Genomic DNA, 14,249 nt, shown 5'->3' with positions numbered 1-14,249 from the left:
GTGAGTTAATTTTTTTTTGATTTCTTAACCATGTAACAATAAATAAAAAAAAAAGAGTGTGTGGTTAGTGGGCCTTTGGCCCACTTTCGACCAAAAATGGTAATAAGAAAGGAAAAAAAAGAGGATCTGCCAAGTAAAACCAGAGAGTGTGTGGTTAGTGGGCCTTTAGCCCATTTTCGACCAAAAAATGCTCATAAGAAGAAAATGATAAAATTGATATAAAAACAAAAAGAAAAGAAAAATAATACGATAAAGATGATCAGCACAGCAAGTGGGTTCCGGATCCTTCTGAAGTAAGTATAGCCATCCCCTATAAATAGGAACTTTTTTTACTTTTCCAAGGGGCACAAAAAAAAGATTGAATACACAAAACATAGTTAATAAATATAAGCATGGTCTAATGAAAGAAAAATAGGGAGGAGCGTGATGGGTATGGAGCTGTGGGTAGTGTTTGTGGCTTTTGTCAAGGTATTATCCTTACTATTGATCTGCTCCAAATAAACATGTAAATTTCTCCTTGCTGTACTTGTTTGGTTCTTTCCTTTTCGTGCCTATTCGCTATTCTTTTCCATTCTTAGTGCAATAAAAACAAAGGAAAGATTACATATGTACAGTAGACTAAAAAAATCAATTAAATCAATTATGATACACTATCTGAGAAACTAAGTTAAGCTAAACACAACTAAATCAGCAAGAAAACAACCATAACAGTGATGATGGCAGAAAGAGGATGACGCCCTCGCCGAGTCACCGCCGAGAGTGGTGGCTTGGTGTCGTGGCAGCGTGTTTTCGGGCCACCCTCACTAACCCTCGCCGGAGCATCGCCGAAAGGTGGTGGCTTCGACATTGTGGTTGTGTTGCTGCTCCGATCCACTTCATCACAGCCAGAATCACCACCGGAGAGTCCAGATTCAAGCATCATGGTGCTCTCCCTTGAAGACCCGAGTCGCTCCCACCGGACCGCCGTCGAAGCACGGCGTTTTTCGGTGTTGTGGTCGCTCTCTCTACGAACCCGATAAGCCCCCACCACGCTGCAGCCATGGCTGCGGCCTTGGATGTTGTGGCATCATCATTCCATGGTGGTCTCATAGAAGAAGCCTGCGGTGCTGGAAACTAACTAGGGTTTCAAAAATGAGGAAGAAAGAAACAGAGACAGTAACAGAGAAGGAGAGAACATAAAAAGAAAAGAAGGGAACTGGTTTGGAAAAACGGGGAATTGGGTTTAACACCCCAGCCCTTAGGCTTCCCGCCCCACTTAAAGTGGGGAAATTACCGGAAACCCTCAGGATTAATATCGGTAAATGATTTTCCGATACGTATCGGTTTATCATTTACCGATTCGTATTGATATAACAGCATCAGATAGGTTTTGAAACATAATTTTCAAAACCCATTTCCCTCCCCAAATCACTCCCTCTTCAAATCTCTCCCAAACTTGCGTTCGGTCCCATCATCATCAAAGCTTCCTCAAAGCTCCGGAACTCCCATTCCATTACATTCAAAAGGTAAGTTCCATTTTTATTGATTCTCTCACATTGCTTGATGATTAGAGGTAGTTGATGGATTATTAGGTGAATGTTGAACACTAGGGTAGTTGATTATTGATTAGAGGTAGGTTTTATTGACTGAAATGGCATGAAACGGTCATGGGCACGAGTGGGTCGTTTCCAGTTCTGGTTTCTGGGTTACTGTAAAATCGGAAAAACATTTTCCGATTCTGTAATGGAAAATGTTTTTCCGATTCTGTAATGGGAAAACATTTCCCGATTCTAAACCAGTTTAAGGCAGTTTAAGGCAGTTTTTTTAAGCCAGTTTTTTTTAGTTTTCCTCCATCTATTGGGCTGAATATTTTGTACAAATTTTCAAATATTTTAGTGTCATGACACTGGGAAAGGGTGTTGATGGTATCGGCTTATTAGAACTAGGGAACTTCCTTAATGTTGCATTTTAGTTATCTAGATTGACAAATTAGAAAGGGTGTTGATGCTATATGAGAGATGTTTGTTTCTATATGAGAGATGTTTGTTGCTATATGAGAGATGTTTGTACAAGTTGTAACTGTTAAAGTTGTTCAAGTTGTAATTTGATGTTAAATTTGTTTGCTTTTCATAGGAGAATGAAGGGCGGGAGGAAGAGGTCTCGATCTTCTACAGTCGATGATGTAGAGGATCGCCACGAGCGCTTGCATGCTTCTACGCGGTGCGGCGACCATCGAGCAGCTAGTCAGGCGGTTGAGGCTTCGGCCCCGTCTCCGTCTCCGTCTGCTACTCCGGCCGGGGCGCCGTCTCCGTGTCCGTCTGCTACACCTCCGTCAGGTGGTCCATCTACTACAGCTCCGTCAGGTACTCCGGCTGAGCCTCAGCCTCATCCTACTCCGGTCTCTCCGATGGTTGAGTTACCTCTTGAGGAGACATCTGGCGAGCAGTCTTCTTCGGAGCCCAGTGGCGAGGAGTCTGCTTCTGAGACTGCTTCTGAGGCCAGTGGTGAGGAGGAGGAGCCTCTTATTCTCCAGGAGGAGATTGATGCTGCTGATGTTGTGCCAGATGTGGTGGCAGAGGGCGGCGCGGATGACGACCTCATCCAGAGGGTGGCACCGTTTCCCGGGGGGCCTGAGGATCTGTCGCTTCTTGCGCATTATCCTGACCACAAGGCTCCTTGGACGTGGCAGGCACTTCTTCGCACAGACCCGCGGTACGTGGACCGTCGGACATTGAGGGTGGCCACTGTTGGGGGGAAGGTATGGAACCTCCCCTGTGATGGCGATTCAGAGGCCCACACAGCTGTGCGACAGCTGGTGCAGCAGACGGGTTTGTATCACCTGCCTTGGTGCGGGTTACCGGAGACAGACCCAGCTGTCGTACTGGCCCTTGTTGAGAGATGGCATGAGGAGACGAGTAGCTTCCACATGCCGTTCGGGGAGATGACTATCACCCTGGACGATGTGTCGGCTATTCTCCATCTTCCCACAGGGTCGAGGTTCTACACTCCGGGCAGAGGGGAGCGAGACGAGGTTGCAGCGCTCTGCGCCCAGCTCCTGGGAGGATCTGTTGCTGCTTATCTGGCTGAGTTTGAGGCGGCGGGTGGCCAGAACATTCGGTTCATTACTTTGAAGACCATGTACACGTCTGCTATGGATGGTATGTCTTAATAATTACTTTATTAAGTTGTATTTATTTTTAGAGTATTATTAATAACTGTTAACTTAATTCATTTCATTGTAGGGGGACGCTATGAGGATGCTGCTAGGATCTGGCTGGTGAACCAGCTTGGTGCCACCCTCTTTGCCAGCAAGAGTGGTGGTTACCACACTACTATCTACTGGATCGAGATGCTTGAGGACCTCGGTCGCGTGTCGGAGTACGCGTGGGGTGCGATTGCGCTGGCTTCGTTGTACGAACAGCTGAGTCGTGCTTCCCGCAGGAAGACAGCGCAGATCGGTGGGTTCACCTCCCTCGTGTTGTCATGGGCGTATGAGTACATATCCAGCAGCGTCATTATCAGGACGGAGGTCCCCGGCTACACACAGGACCAGCCTAGGGCGCAGCGGTGGTCCACGTCTCGGATCGCGCATTCCGGACTCGATGAGAGACGGGTCATGCTCGATGAGCTTACAGTGGATGATATCACATGGACCCCTTTTGAGGACCATCGAGATGTTCGACCGCGGGATCCCAGGGCCCTCTATTCCGGCTACATCCGGACACCTTACGGCCGGTCTGTGAGCCTACATCTACCAGAGCGGGTTATGCGCCAGTTTGGCTTCATACAGGACATCCCTCGACACCCCTCTGAGATCCAGACGACGGGGTCCCTTGCTGAGACCGCAGATGCTGCCTATGCTGAGTTTGAGCCGCACCTCCGCCCTCAGGGGATACCTGCTACATATCCGGGAGAGGCGGTGGAGGGTTACATGAGGTGGTATAGCAGAGTGTCACATGTGTTCATCATCCCTGAGGATAGGAGGGAGGAGCTTAGTGCCGTGGTAAGTTTGGATTCTAAACTTGTATATTATTTTTATTCTTTCAATTGTGATTTTTGTTAATGAAATTATTTTTGTATATTATTTTTATGCAGTCTGCCATACGTAGGGGTGTGGAGTTGTTGGAGCAGTCCCTGGAGGTGCCAGGTGCTTATGCTCCAGGGACACAGCCCCGGATCCTCACGGAGAGGGCGCTCGATCTCTTTCGACGGAGTTCCTTCGTTGGTACCCAGAGAGTTGCCTTTTCTGCTATTCGAGGAGCCGCAGCTGCGGGAGGCAGAGCTCGTGGAGGCGGAGCTCGTGGAGGCAGAGCTCGTGGAGAGGGTGATCCTGGAGAGGGTGTTCGTGGAGGTCGAGCTCGTGGACCCAGAGGTCGCAGGGGGCGGGGTCGGGGAGAGTGATTTTATTACACTTGTTATGTGGGATCCATTATTATGTATATGTTAGGACTTTTTATGTTATGTTATGACTCTTTCCTCGTTTTATTTGCATGTGTTATATTTTTAGTCTTAATATTATGACTCTTATAATGAAAAAAACAGAAACAACGACAACATATAAATAATTCAAAGCATGTAGTAATCCATGACAATAAGTTAAACGGTTACACAACCAAATTAAACATAAGCAACACCGAAAACAAAATTATTCCTCTGTGATATCGATGAAGTCATGGGGTCCGCAATCTTTTGGGAATACCTTCACTAGGTTGGGCAATGTTATATTAAGATAACAAACAGTTCCTCTAGGTGCAAACACAGCAACCTGCAAGTGAAATGTATACTTTAATTAAACCATGCTTAACTGTCCAAAAAATGAAGCAAGTTTCATGTTTAGGTTTCAGACCTTTTGGAGAACGAGAACAGATCCAACAGTTATGTCATTCGCAAATTCACTGTGAGTAAATGCCTTGCGGTGGATGCTAGCATCAACGGCACCCGTGGGGTCCTAAATTTTTGAAATCGTTTGAGAAGTAAATTAGAACGGTTAGTCAAGGGGGACAAAAAACAAGGCCTTACAAAACCCAAACTCAAGACATACCTTGAGGGTAACTTTCGCATCTCCAAATCCATTGGGAGTGCAAGATTTGATAACAGCAACAACATTCTCCACCCTCTCAACGTTCGCTGTCAGAGAGCCCAGCGGAGTGGCTATTCCCCACTCTTGCAGGGCTGATAGCCAAGCATGTGAGTTGAAATCAGGATCGGTTTCGGTTGATCCATGATCTAGCACACGCCTCACGATTTCCTGGGTCGAAATGAGTGGTGTGTTCGGGGTGGATCTACGGGCATACATGGCAGCCTGGATGGCGCCAGCCGGGCCAGGAATGAGAGGACGAGAGCTGCCAGAGTTGTTGCTTTGACCTTTGCAATGGCGGAGGAATGGATTTGGGTCTTGTTCCATTGTGTAGAATGAGGAGTAAGAAGAAGAGTCAAGACACAATAGACAGGAAGATGAGGAATGAAGAGTGAGAAGAAGAGGCAAGACACAACATAGATTTATAGCTCAGGAGTGCGGTCAAAACATTTAAGGTGTACTGGTGGATGGTAGAAGAGTGGTTGGGGCTGGTGGTTGAGAGTAATGTCAGGGTTGGTGATGGAGGATAATGAAAATGAAAATGACAAGAGTACATCAAATTAACATTACCAAAAGTACATCAAATTAACATTACCAAAAGTACACGCATGAACCTGCCAATCTACGATGATGTCTAGGTTTTCATCATTAACAACAACCTGTGATAAGGGCCACATTCTACCAAATTACAGAGAGTTTACAAATTAATATTACACAATACAAGAACATTCAATCTGTGGTGATGTCCACATAGTCCGCATGACCACTAAAAGCACCAAGCCAAGCATGGAATTGTGCATCATACATGTCTAAACGTGGACGATATAGGTTCCTCCAGTATTTGGAGGCAAGATCAGCGTGCCAATCCCACTGGGGAGCAATAGTCGGCATAGGATGTCCAGCAGTTAATTGGAGCTGCATTTTAGAGAATAACCATAAAATTAGATAACTTCCACATACAAAAATTAATCGACAAGCTAGTAGGCAACTAAAATATTAGTGTATTTGGTCAAAATATACCTGTACCCAGTGATTTATCACATGTCCAATAGCTATAACAGAATGCTCATCTCGTGGGCCGGCTCCTATCAGTGGAAAGTATGTGTTACAACCCATAGAGGATAAGGATACGAGAACCAATTGGTACTTTGTGGCAACAAGGTATCCCATCTCTGGCAGTTGAAACCATTTGTCAGGGGTGGCCGGGTCACCAATAGGAAGAGTGAGACGATTATGTAAGGCATTAACAACATCTGTGCCCCACATCCTATTATACATTAACACATTGGTCTCAAGTTCTTGTATCAATGTAGCCCTAACCCAAGGCCAACCGTCCTGACCGGCGGAATGCCCCATTAATGCAGCAATGGATCTATAGCTACAGTTACCATCATCCTCAACATCTGTAATTGTGCCAATATATGGATGGAGAAAGGCTGGAAAGTTACACATGAAATGGCTTGTATCAGACTTCTTCACACGCTTCTTCCTCTTTGCTGGTTGTGAAGACTTCTTTTCCTCTTTAATCTTCTTGTCAGTAAGTTCAAACGCTGAAGGATCACGAGTCAAGGATCCTATTGCTCGACCCTTGGGTTGTTTGCTCTCCTTCAACTTAGGAGTGCGGTTGGACTTTATCCGAAGCTCAGGAGTACATAGTGTACTCCTTTCAGGACAATATATCGCTTGAAGCTTCCTCCTTACCATACTCTGCCCTCCAGTATCCAAAGAATGGAAATAACGTGTCAGTGCCTCAACTTCTGGGTGCATCTCTCCATGGTTTAGTCCGCAAATATCTGAGCTGCCAGTATCTACAACAGGTACATGCTCCCAACTTAGGCTCTTCCAGAATGGATGAATGGCCTCGTACGGAATCCTCTCATAATCTGCAAGTTCACAGACATGTTACATTGAATCACAAATATAAATAATTGGAAGTAGTTGAGAGGAGAGTGGTTGACCGGTAACCTGCAAGTTGACAACCGCAAGGTAGTCCATGAGTCTCTCTCAATAAGCAATCGCATCTGCCGCCGGAGGCTCGCATTCTTGTCAGTTCAGCATCAATGAGTTTCAGGCATTTGATTGACACAAATCCCCTAATATTTGTGTAGAAAGGGGTCTTGAAAAGGTGATCAATTTTATTCATACTGCGCTCAAACGATGCTACTATCTCAGTGTGGCGATTGGTGGTCAAACTATGCGACGCATCCCATGATGTGGCCAGGTCACCCTTACTGTTCCGCAACATCAACTTCAAGCTGGCATGTGCACCTTCAGCCCTGCAAACCAACAACGCACATGTAAGAATTAATACTGTAATAATCTATGAAATGAAATACATATAACAAGTCATAACATAATTTTTGTACCTGTTACTTGTTGTTGTTCCAAAATGCATCACATGATTTGTCCATGCCTTGGCAAATTTCTGCTTGTGGACCAACCATGTAGTAGAACAATAAGTGGCAAATTTCAACTTGTGTTTATGCTTGCACATGTTAAACAATTCAATCCAATGAGCTTCAAATTCTGGAACTGTTGGAGCATCTACCAATTCGGCCCACTTGTCCATAACCTCTTGAGCAAAATCATCCGTGCCAACATACTCTTTGCACTTTGCCAAAACACACTTGTTGATGTGCCACAAGCATAGTAAATGGGTGGTGGTGGGAAGGCTTTGTGAAGCAGCACTCAATAAAGCAAGATCTCTGTCCGTCACAATCACTCTAGGCAACCTGGATTGGTCGGAAATCAGAGACTTCATACACTCCAATGCCCAAATGTAGTCCTCTGTGGTCTCACTGCCAATGTAACAGAATGCTATTGAGTATGTTTTATCCGTGGAGGTCAGGCCAACAATCTCGAGCAAGGGTAGTTTGTATTTGCTGGTCTTGTATGTGCAATCCATGATCACTACATATGGGAATGTGTTGAAAAGTTTGACGGCATTCGGATGAGCCCAAAATATATCTCTAATCACTTCCGATCCGGGTTCATTTCGTTCGAAGTGAACATACTTCTCACAGTCCAACTTCTTCAACAAGTATTGTATCTCTGTCAGTGACCCACGAACGGATTGTCTGAACCGCTTGCAAACACCATAAATTTGTTGGATGGTAGTCAAGTTTGAAGGATCTTTTTCCTTCAAGGACGCCAACATCTTTCTAGGTGGAACCCAAGTCTTAGCCTGATTTATCACGTCCTCCTTCGCCTCACTATTCAGTCTACCAGCGTAATTGTGGCCAACTAGTGACTCAGCTGCGAGATGGATGTGTCTACCGTCCATCACCTTCAACCACCAACCTTTATCATCTTTCGTACGTCGTCCTTTTAGCCTAAAAGGACAACCTGTCTTTTGTGTTGACGTTCCTTCAACAAGATCCGGTTCTCTGTAGGGAATATACGCACCATGCTTCTCACACCCCAGAATGACATATTCTTTTCTTCCCTTCGCACCACTATCAGACTTTGTTGTCACCAAAACAAAATTATTTGCCATAGAAATGTCGCGAACCCATTTCATAAGATCATCTTTCAAAGGGAAACGCTGTTTCAGGATAAACAAGGCATAAGGCATAAAACAAGGCATAAACAAAGCAAACAAAGCATGCAAAAATTTGTGCAATGAGTACCTGATCAGTATGATACAAATGAGAGACATCTATAGATATAATCGGAGGTTCAGCTAGTGATGGTTGCTCCTCTGGATTATCATTTTCCAATCCAGCAGCATGTATCAATTGTGATTCACCAAAGAAAAATGACTCTGTCATCCCTGGAACAAAAACGGTAAATCAATAACCGACCATATAACGGTAAATCAAATTCCGACCCCATAACGGTAAATCAAATTCCGGTACTATAACGGTAAATCATTTACCGATTCAGTTCACGATTCAGCAGCCTAAATTACCAACTTAACTAACTAAACTAACTACTTAAACTAACAACTAACTACTTAAACTAACTATAAATAAAGTACCAAAGCTAACAACACTTACCAGAAGTTAAAAGCTTTCCCTTGGTGGTGGTGGTGTTGGTGGTGGTGGTGGTGGAAATGTGGAGATGGTGGTGGTGGTGGGAAGGTGAAATGTGAGGGAGGAGTGGAGTAATGGAGAATAAGGTAGTTTGGGCGAGTTATGGGGGGCTGGTGGGGGGTTGTTGGAGGGAGGAGTAATGGTGGAGGGGTTGGTGGAGGGAGGAGTAATGGTGAAAAGGTGATCAAACTTCCAGATTACAAATCGGTAAATGATATACCGATACAATATTAGAATCGGTTAATTATTAACCGATATTGTTCTTCGTGTTCTGGGTAATGGGATGAAGGTGTTCATACTGAGGAACAATAACGGTAAATGATTTACCGATTGGTATTTTGACATCGGCAAATCATTTACCGATGGGTAGTTTTGGAATAAAAAAAAAATGCTGGGGCGCGTAGCCTAAAGGGTGGGGTGCCAAACCCAAATCCCGGAAAAACGGGGTTGGGTTTATTTCCCTTTATAACTCTTGCTTTTCTTTTTAATTAAATATAAGCAAACCTAATTGTGTTACGGGCCCTTGGCCCTTCTTCCTTGGTTTTCCTTTTATATTTCTTTCTTATTTCTGAATCTTCTTGTTGGGCTAGTTCGTTGCTCCCTTTCTTGGTCTCTTCATAGCATATTTTTATATGTATATGATGGGCTTTGAATCATGGCCTAATTTCGGTTTTTTTGATACCATTATAGGGATATATTGCTCTTAACTATTAAAATGTGAATAATTAGGGACTGTATTTACTTTTTGTTTTTCTTCTGATTAATTATTTTCTTAAGAAAAATCCCAAAACATGTTTTCTTCAATGATGTCAAGAATTCATAATGAAGTGTTAAGGTTAAACCCTCTTTGCAAATAAAATTATAAACAAGTCATTATCCTTTTTCAAAATGAATTAATCTTTTGAAACTAAAAAAAACATCACAACCAACTCATCATTTTCTACCCAAGAACTACGTAGCCTTGATTTGCTCTGTTGATAGAGAATACGTAGGCCCGGGGTCACTCCCGCCAGGCACTCCAAACACAAAATCTAAATTTTGTTCTTCTTTGTAAAATAATCTTTTCATTACACTAGCAACTTGTAAATAGTCTTTTTTAAAAAAAAATAAAATACAAGACATTTTCTTAAGGGTAAATTAAATGATTTAGAAAGCTTAGAAATCTTGCATAATTGACCATAGGTAACCGTTTCTTAACGGACGTTGTAGGGCGTTAACACTCCCTTAAACGTAACCGACTCCCGAATTTAGATTTGGTTCTCTTTTATTATTTGGGTTCTCTGATGTTCTCCCTAAAAACATTAGTGGCGACTCTTCTGATACTCGATTAAGTTTTAGCGCGCCGTCCCGCCGCGACCCCCGGTTGCGACACGCATCTTTCATGAATTCTTAGATCGGTTTGTGGTGGTGTTTATTGATGACATACTGATCTATTCAAAGGACGCGAAGGAACATGAAGGACATTTGCGCCAAGTTTTACAAGTGTTGAGGGAGAAAAAGCTGTATGCGAACCCTTCCAAGTGTGAATTATGGCTGGAGGAAGTCAATTTCTTAGGCCATGTTATCTCAAAGGAAGGCATAGCTGTGGACCCAGCGAAGGTAGAGACTGTTTTGGCTTGGGAGCAACCGAAGACAGTGACAGAAATCAGAAGTTTTGTGGGTTTAGCTGGATATTATAGACGCTTCATTGAGGGATTTGCCAAGATTGTTGGACCTTTGACTCAACTAACGAGGAAGGATCAACCTTTTGCATGGACTGAGGCGCGTGAATCAAGTTTTCAGACTTTGAAGGAACGTTTAACGACGTCACCTGTGCTTATTTTGCCATAACCGGAGGAACCGTATGAGGTCTACTGTGATGCTTCGTATCAAGGCTTGGGATGTGTACTGATGCAACATCGGAAAGTGGTGGCTTATGCTTCGAGACAGTTGAAGACTCACGAGAAGAACTACCCGACTCACGATTTGGAGTTAGCTGCCATTGTGTTTTCACTTAAAATCTGGAGGCATTATCTCTATGGATGTACTTTCACGATATTTAGCGATCACAAGAGTCTTAAATACTTGTTCGATCAGAAGGAGTTGAATATGAGGCAACGAAGATGGATGGAGTTTATCAAGGACTATGAGTTTACGTTGCAATATCACCCTGGGAAGGCAAATGTAGTTGCTGATGCTTTGAGTAGGAAGATGCATGTCTCGCCAATGATGGTTAAAGAGCTGGAGTTACTGGAACAATTTCGAGATATGAGTTTAGGTGTGACGCCGTCCGAGGGAAAGTTGAGGTTCGGTATGATCAGAATTGCCAGTGGACTGATGGAAGAGATTAGAGAGCAACAATTGCAAGATGCGTTTCTGCTAGAGAAGAGGAACTTAGTAATGCAAGGGAAAGACGCGGAATTCAAGATAGGAGCTGACAATATCCTACGATGCAAAGACAGAGTTTGTGTACCCAACAATCCAGAATTGAGGAGGCTAATCATGGATGAAGGACACAAGAGCAAATGGAGCATTCATCCGGGAATGACAAAGATGTATCAAGATTTGAAACTGAATTTTTGGTGGCCGGGAATGAAGAAACAAGTGGCCGAGTATGTAGATGCATGTTTGACTTGTCAGAAGGCTAAGGTAGAGCATCAAAGACCTGCTGGTATGCTACAGAGTTTAGACGTGCCAGAATGGAAATGGGATAGCATATCCATGGATTTCGTGGTAGCTTTGCCAAGAACACAGAAGCGACACGATTAGATTTGGGTGATTGTGGATCGTTTAACTAAGTCAGCGCATTTTCTACCAGTGAGAACTACCTACAATGTGGAAAAGTTGGCTGAGATTTATGTGGCGGAGATTGTGAGACTACACGAAGTTCCGACGAGTATTGTGTCTGATCGGGATCCAAAGTTTACTTCGCACTTTTGGGGAGCTCTTCATGATGCGTTAGGAACCAAGCTGAGATTGAGTTCGGCGTATCATCCACAAACTGATGGGCAAACAGAGAGAACTATTCAGTCGCTAGAGGATCTACTACGTGCTTGTGTGTTAGATAACAGAGGAAGCTGGGATGATCTTCTGCCATTGATCGAATTTACATACAACAATAGTTTTCATGCGAGCATTGGGATGGCACCGTATGAAGCTTTGTATGGTCGAAAGTGTAGGACACCGTTGTGTTGGTATCAAGATGGGGAGAGTTTGTTGATTGGGCCAGAATTGTTGCAACAGACGACTGAGAAGGTTAAGCAGATCAGAGAAAAGATGAGAGCTTCACAGAGCAGACAGAAGAGTTATGCTGATCGGAGACGCAGAACCCTAGAGTTTGAAGAGGGCGACCATGTGTTTCTACGAGTTATTCAGACTACGGAAGTTGAACGAGCTATTAAGTCAAGGAAGCTCACGCCAAAGTTTATTGGACCTTACCAAATCACTCGACGTGTTGGACCAGTTGCGTATCAGATTGCACTACCACCGTTTCTTTCCAACATTCACGATGTATTTCATGTGTCGCAGTTGAGGAAGTACATTCCAGACCCGACTCATGTAATCGAGCCAGACAACGTTGAATTGAAGGATGATTTGACCTTTGAGGCACCGCCAGTGAGTATTGGGGATAGAAGAGTGAAACAGCTGAGGGGGAAGCAGATTGCGTTAGTGAAAGTGATATGGAACAACGATACGGGAGACGCTACATGGGAATTGGAAGACAAGATCAAGGAACTGTATCCCAGACTTTTCGCAGAACTCTGAGTTTCGAGGACGAAACTTTCTTTTTGGAGGGGAGTATTGTAAGACCTGGATTTTCAGAACAAGTTAATTTCCGACTCACGCGTAGGATCAGTGTAAGCGTGACAGGAGTTTGCTGTTCGAGAAAGTCTAATGAAGAAGAAAGTTCAGGAATTGCTTGAGGAATGTTTCATAGTTGTTTTAGGAGTTAGTGCGAGTCATCTGCACACCTGCCTTATGGCGAGAGTGTCCAGAATAGGCTAATTTCGCTTTTAAAGCAACGTTTAAGTGAGATTTCAAATCCTTGGGAAAATAAAAAGTTCTCTTTATTTTTCCTTCGACCGGTGTTTCATTTCGGAACCCTAGACTGTACGCACGATAGTATACACTTCTCGGAAGTCCGACGACGCTAATTTCTTTGCTTCGAAACCCTAAATTCCATCACTGAATGAAGACTTTTTCTATTCGGAGCTTTTAACGAAGTTTTCGTCCGCGTTGCCAGATTTGTTTCGATGTTTCCAATCTTTCTTCAGAACGAAGTTTTGTCGTCTGACCATCACAGCAAAAAGTAGTTTTTCGGGACAGATTAACTTACACCGCTTTTGGGATTTTAAGGATCGTTTTTCCCAAATTATAGAGATTTGTTTTGAGTTCTGGAAATTTGTCGCCAGAATCTCTCTTAGAATTCATCGGTGAATGTGCTGCAAAAATTGGAATTGCGAAATTTTCATTTTCCCGCAATTTCACCTTCCTATAAATAGTTAAAAATTCAAAAATATCTTCATTTTCTTCCCAAAGGAGCCGCGAGCAAGGAGAGAAGAGGAGAGAAAAAATTTCGCCGAAACTTGACCGATCTTCGCGCAGTTCGTTCCTACTTCAAGGTATCGAGGTAACTAGCTTGATTCTTACCTCTGATCACTGTTTCTACTGCGTTTCTTTAGTTGTTTCTGTGCTCAAAGTTTCGAGCTTTTCGTAAAACTGTCCGTTTTTCCTGATTTCTCTGTTGGGGTATCTTCTGTACGTGCCCAAGAGCCTAGAACCTTCGTCGGTATTCGCCGATTTTGATCGAGTTGTCAAGGATCTGAAAAACTGATTCAAAACCCTTTTTGGCGCACATTACGAAACTTTAATGTCGAAAAGTCGCAATCCGACTTCGTGCCTTTAGGATTAGTTGTTACAAATGTCGTTAGGAACATCGCTGTCAAATTTGTTTTCCGAAGTGTTAACTTTGAGGTTTTGAGCTTTTATTTTGGACCAAAACGCCCCTGAATAGCCGTATTTCGATCCGATCGTCCGAAAATTTTTCCGACAGTTTCTTTGCCTTAGTTTTACCCTAAAACTACCTTGTAAACAGATTAGATCGAAGAAAAAGAGTCGGAGCTCTTTTCTCCTTATGGCCGAGAGCTTAGTGCAAGGGGGGGAAGTTTTTCGTTTTCGAA

The 14,249-nt window shown here is 43.6% G+C and overlaps 2 protein-coding genes and 1 long non-coding RNA gene across 5 annotated transcripts; 1 reads left to right on the top strand and 2 right to left on the bottom strand.

Annotated features, from left to right (window-relative positions):
• Window positions 1-291: 291 nt before the first annotated feature.
• LOC130726247 (serine/threonine-protein phosphatase 7 long form homolog) lies at window positions 292-4,492 on the top strand. 3 transcript variants are annotated; one of them, XM_057577486.1, is made up of 4 exons: window positions 292-468; window positions 2,113-3,137; window positions 3,222-3,982; window positions 4,075-4,492. In XM_057577486.1, the coding sequence occupies exons 2-4, from the start codon at window positions 2,117-2,119 to the stop codon at window positions 4,378-4,380; spliced, it is 2,088 nt and encodes a 695-aa protein (XP_057433469.1). In that variant the 5' UTR covers window positions 292-468; window positions 2,113-2,116; the 3' UTR covers window positions 4,381-4,492. The 3 variants fall into 3 exon arrangements, with proteins under 3 accessions (XP_057433469.1, XP_057433468.1, XP_057433467.1); XM_057577485.1 differs by having other exon boundaries at window positions 293-1,505; XM_057577484.1 differs by lacking the exon at window positions 292-468 and having other exon boundaries at window positions 1,537-3,137.
• Window positions 4,493-4,507: 15 nt separating this feature from the next.
• Window positions 4,508-5,215, bottom strand: LOC130726248 (uncharacterized). The gene is made up of 3 exons (XR_009014761.1): window positions 5,021-5,215; window positions 4,826-4,927; window positions 4,508-4,744 (listed from the first exon to the last, which is right to left on the bottom strand). It is a non-coding gene; the product is annotated as an uncharacterized LOC130726248 (long non-coding RNA).
• Window positions 5,216-5,600: 385 nt separating this feature from the next.
• LOC130726246 (uncharacterized) lies at window positions 5,601-9,516 on the bottom strand. The gene is made up of 5 exons (XM_057577482.1): window positions 9,055-9,516; window positions 7,423-8,828; window positions 7,022-7,332; window positions 6,077-6,939; window positions 5,601-5,971 (listed from the first exon to the last, which is right to left on the bottom strand). Exons 2-5 carry the CDS (start codon window positions 8,712-8,714, stop codon window positions 5,786-5,788), a joined length of 2,652 nt encoding a protein of 883 aa, XP_057433465.1. The 5' UTR covers window positions 8,715-8,828; window positions 9,055-9,516; the 3' UTR covers window positions 5,601-5,785.
• Between the last annotated feature and the right edge of the window lie 4,733 nt (window positions 9,517-14,249).

Source organism: Lotus japonicus, chromosome 6 (genome assembly GCF_012489685.1).
Source record: "Lotus japonicus ecotype B-129 chromosome 6, LjGifu_v1.2".
NCBI classification, from domain to species: Eukaryota; Viridiplantae; Streptophyta; class Magnoliopsida; order Fabales; family Fabaceae; genus Lotus; species Lotus japonicus.
The sequence above is the reverse complement of the archived record's forward strand: the minus strand, read 5'-3'. Positions and strand labels throughout refer to the sequence as shown.

What these genes read in the sequence shown, in the direction of transcription:
- LOC130726247 (XM_057577484.1), top strand. Translation starts at nt 2,087, where the DNA reads ATGTTAAATTTGTTTGCTTTTCATAGGAGAATGAAGGGCGGGAGGAAG. An exon ending in GTACACGTCTGCTATGGATG is followed by an intron (nt 3,138 to 3,221) that starts GTATGTCTTAAT and finishes ATTTCATTGTAG; the next exon opens with GGGGACGCTATGAGGATGCT. An exon ending in GGGAGGAGCTTAGTGCCGTG is followed by an intron (nt 3,983 to 4,074) that starts GTAAGTTTGGAT and finishes ATTTTTATGCAG; the next exon opens with TCTGCCATACGTAGGGGTGT.
- LOC130726246 (XM_057577482.1), bottom strand. Translation starts at nt 8,714, where the DNA reads ATGTCTCTCATTTGTATCATACTGATCAGGTACTCATTGCACAAATTT. An exon ending in GGAACAACAACAAGTAACAG is followed by an intron (nt 7,333 to 7,422) that starts GTACAAAAATTA and finishes GTTGGTTTGCAG; the next exon opens with GGCTGAAGGTGCACATGCCA. An exon ending in TTGCGGTTGTCAACTTGCAG is followed by an intron (nt 6,940 to 7,021) that starts GTTACCGGTCAA and finishes GTGAACTTGCAG; the next exon opens with ATTATGAGAGGATTCCGTAC.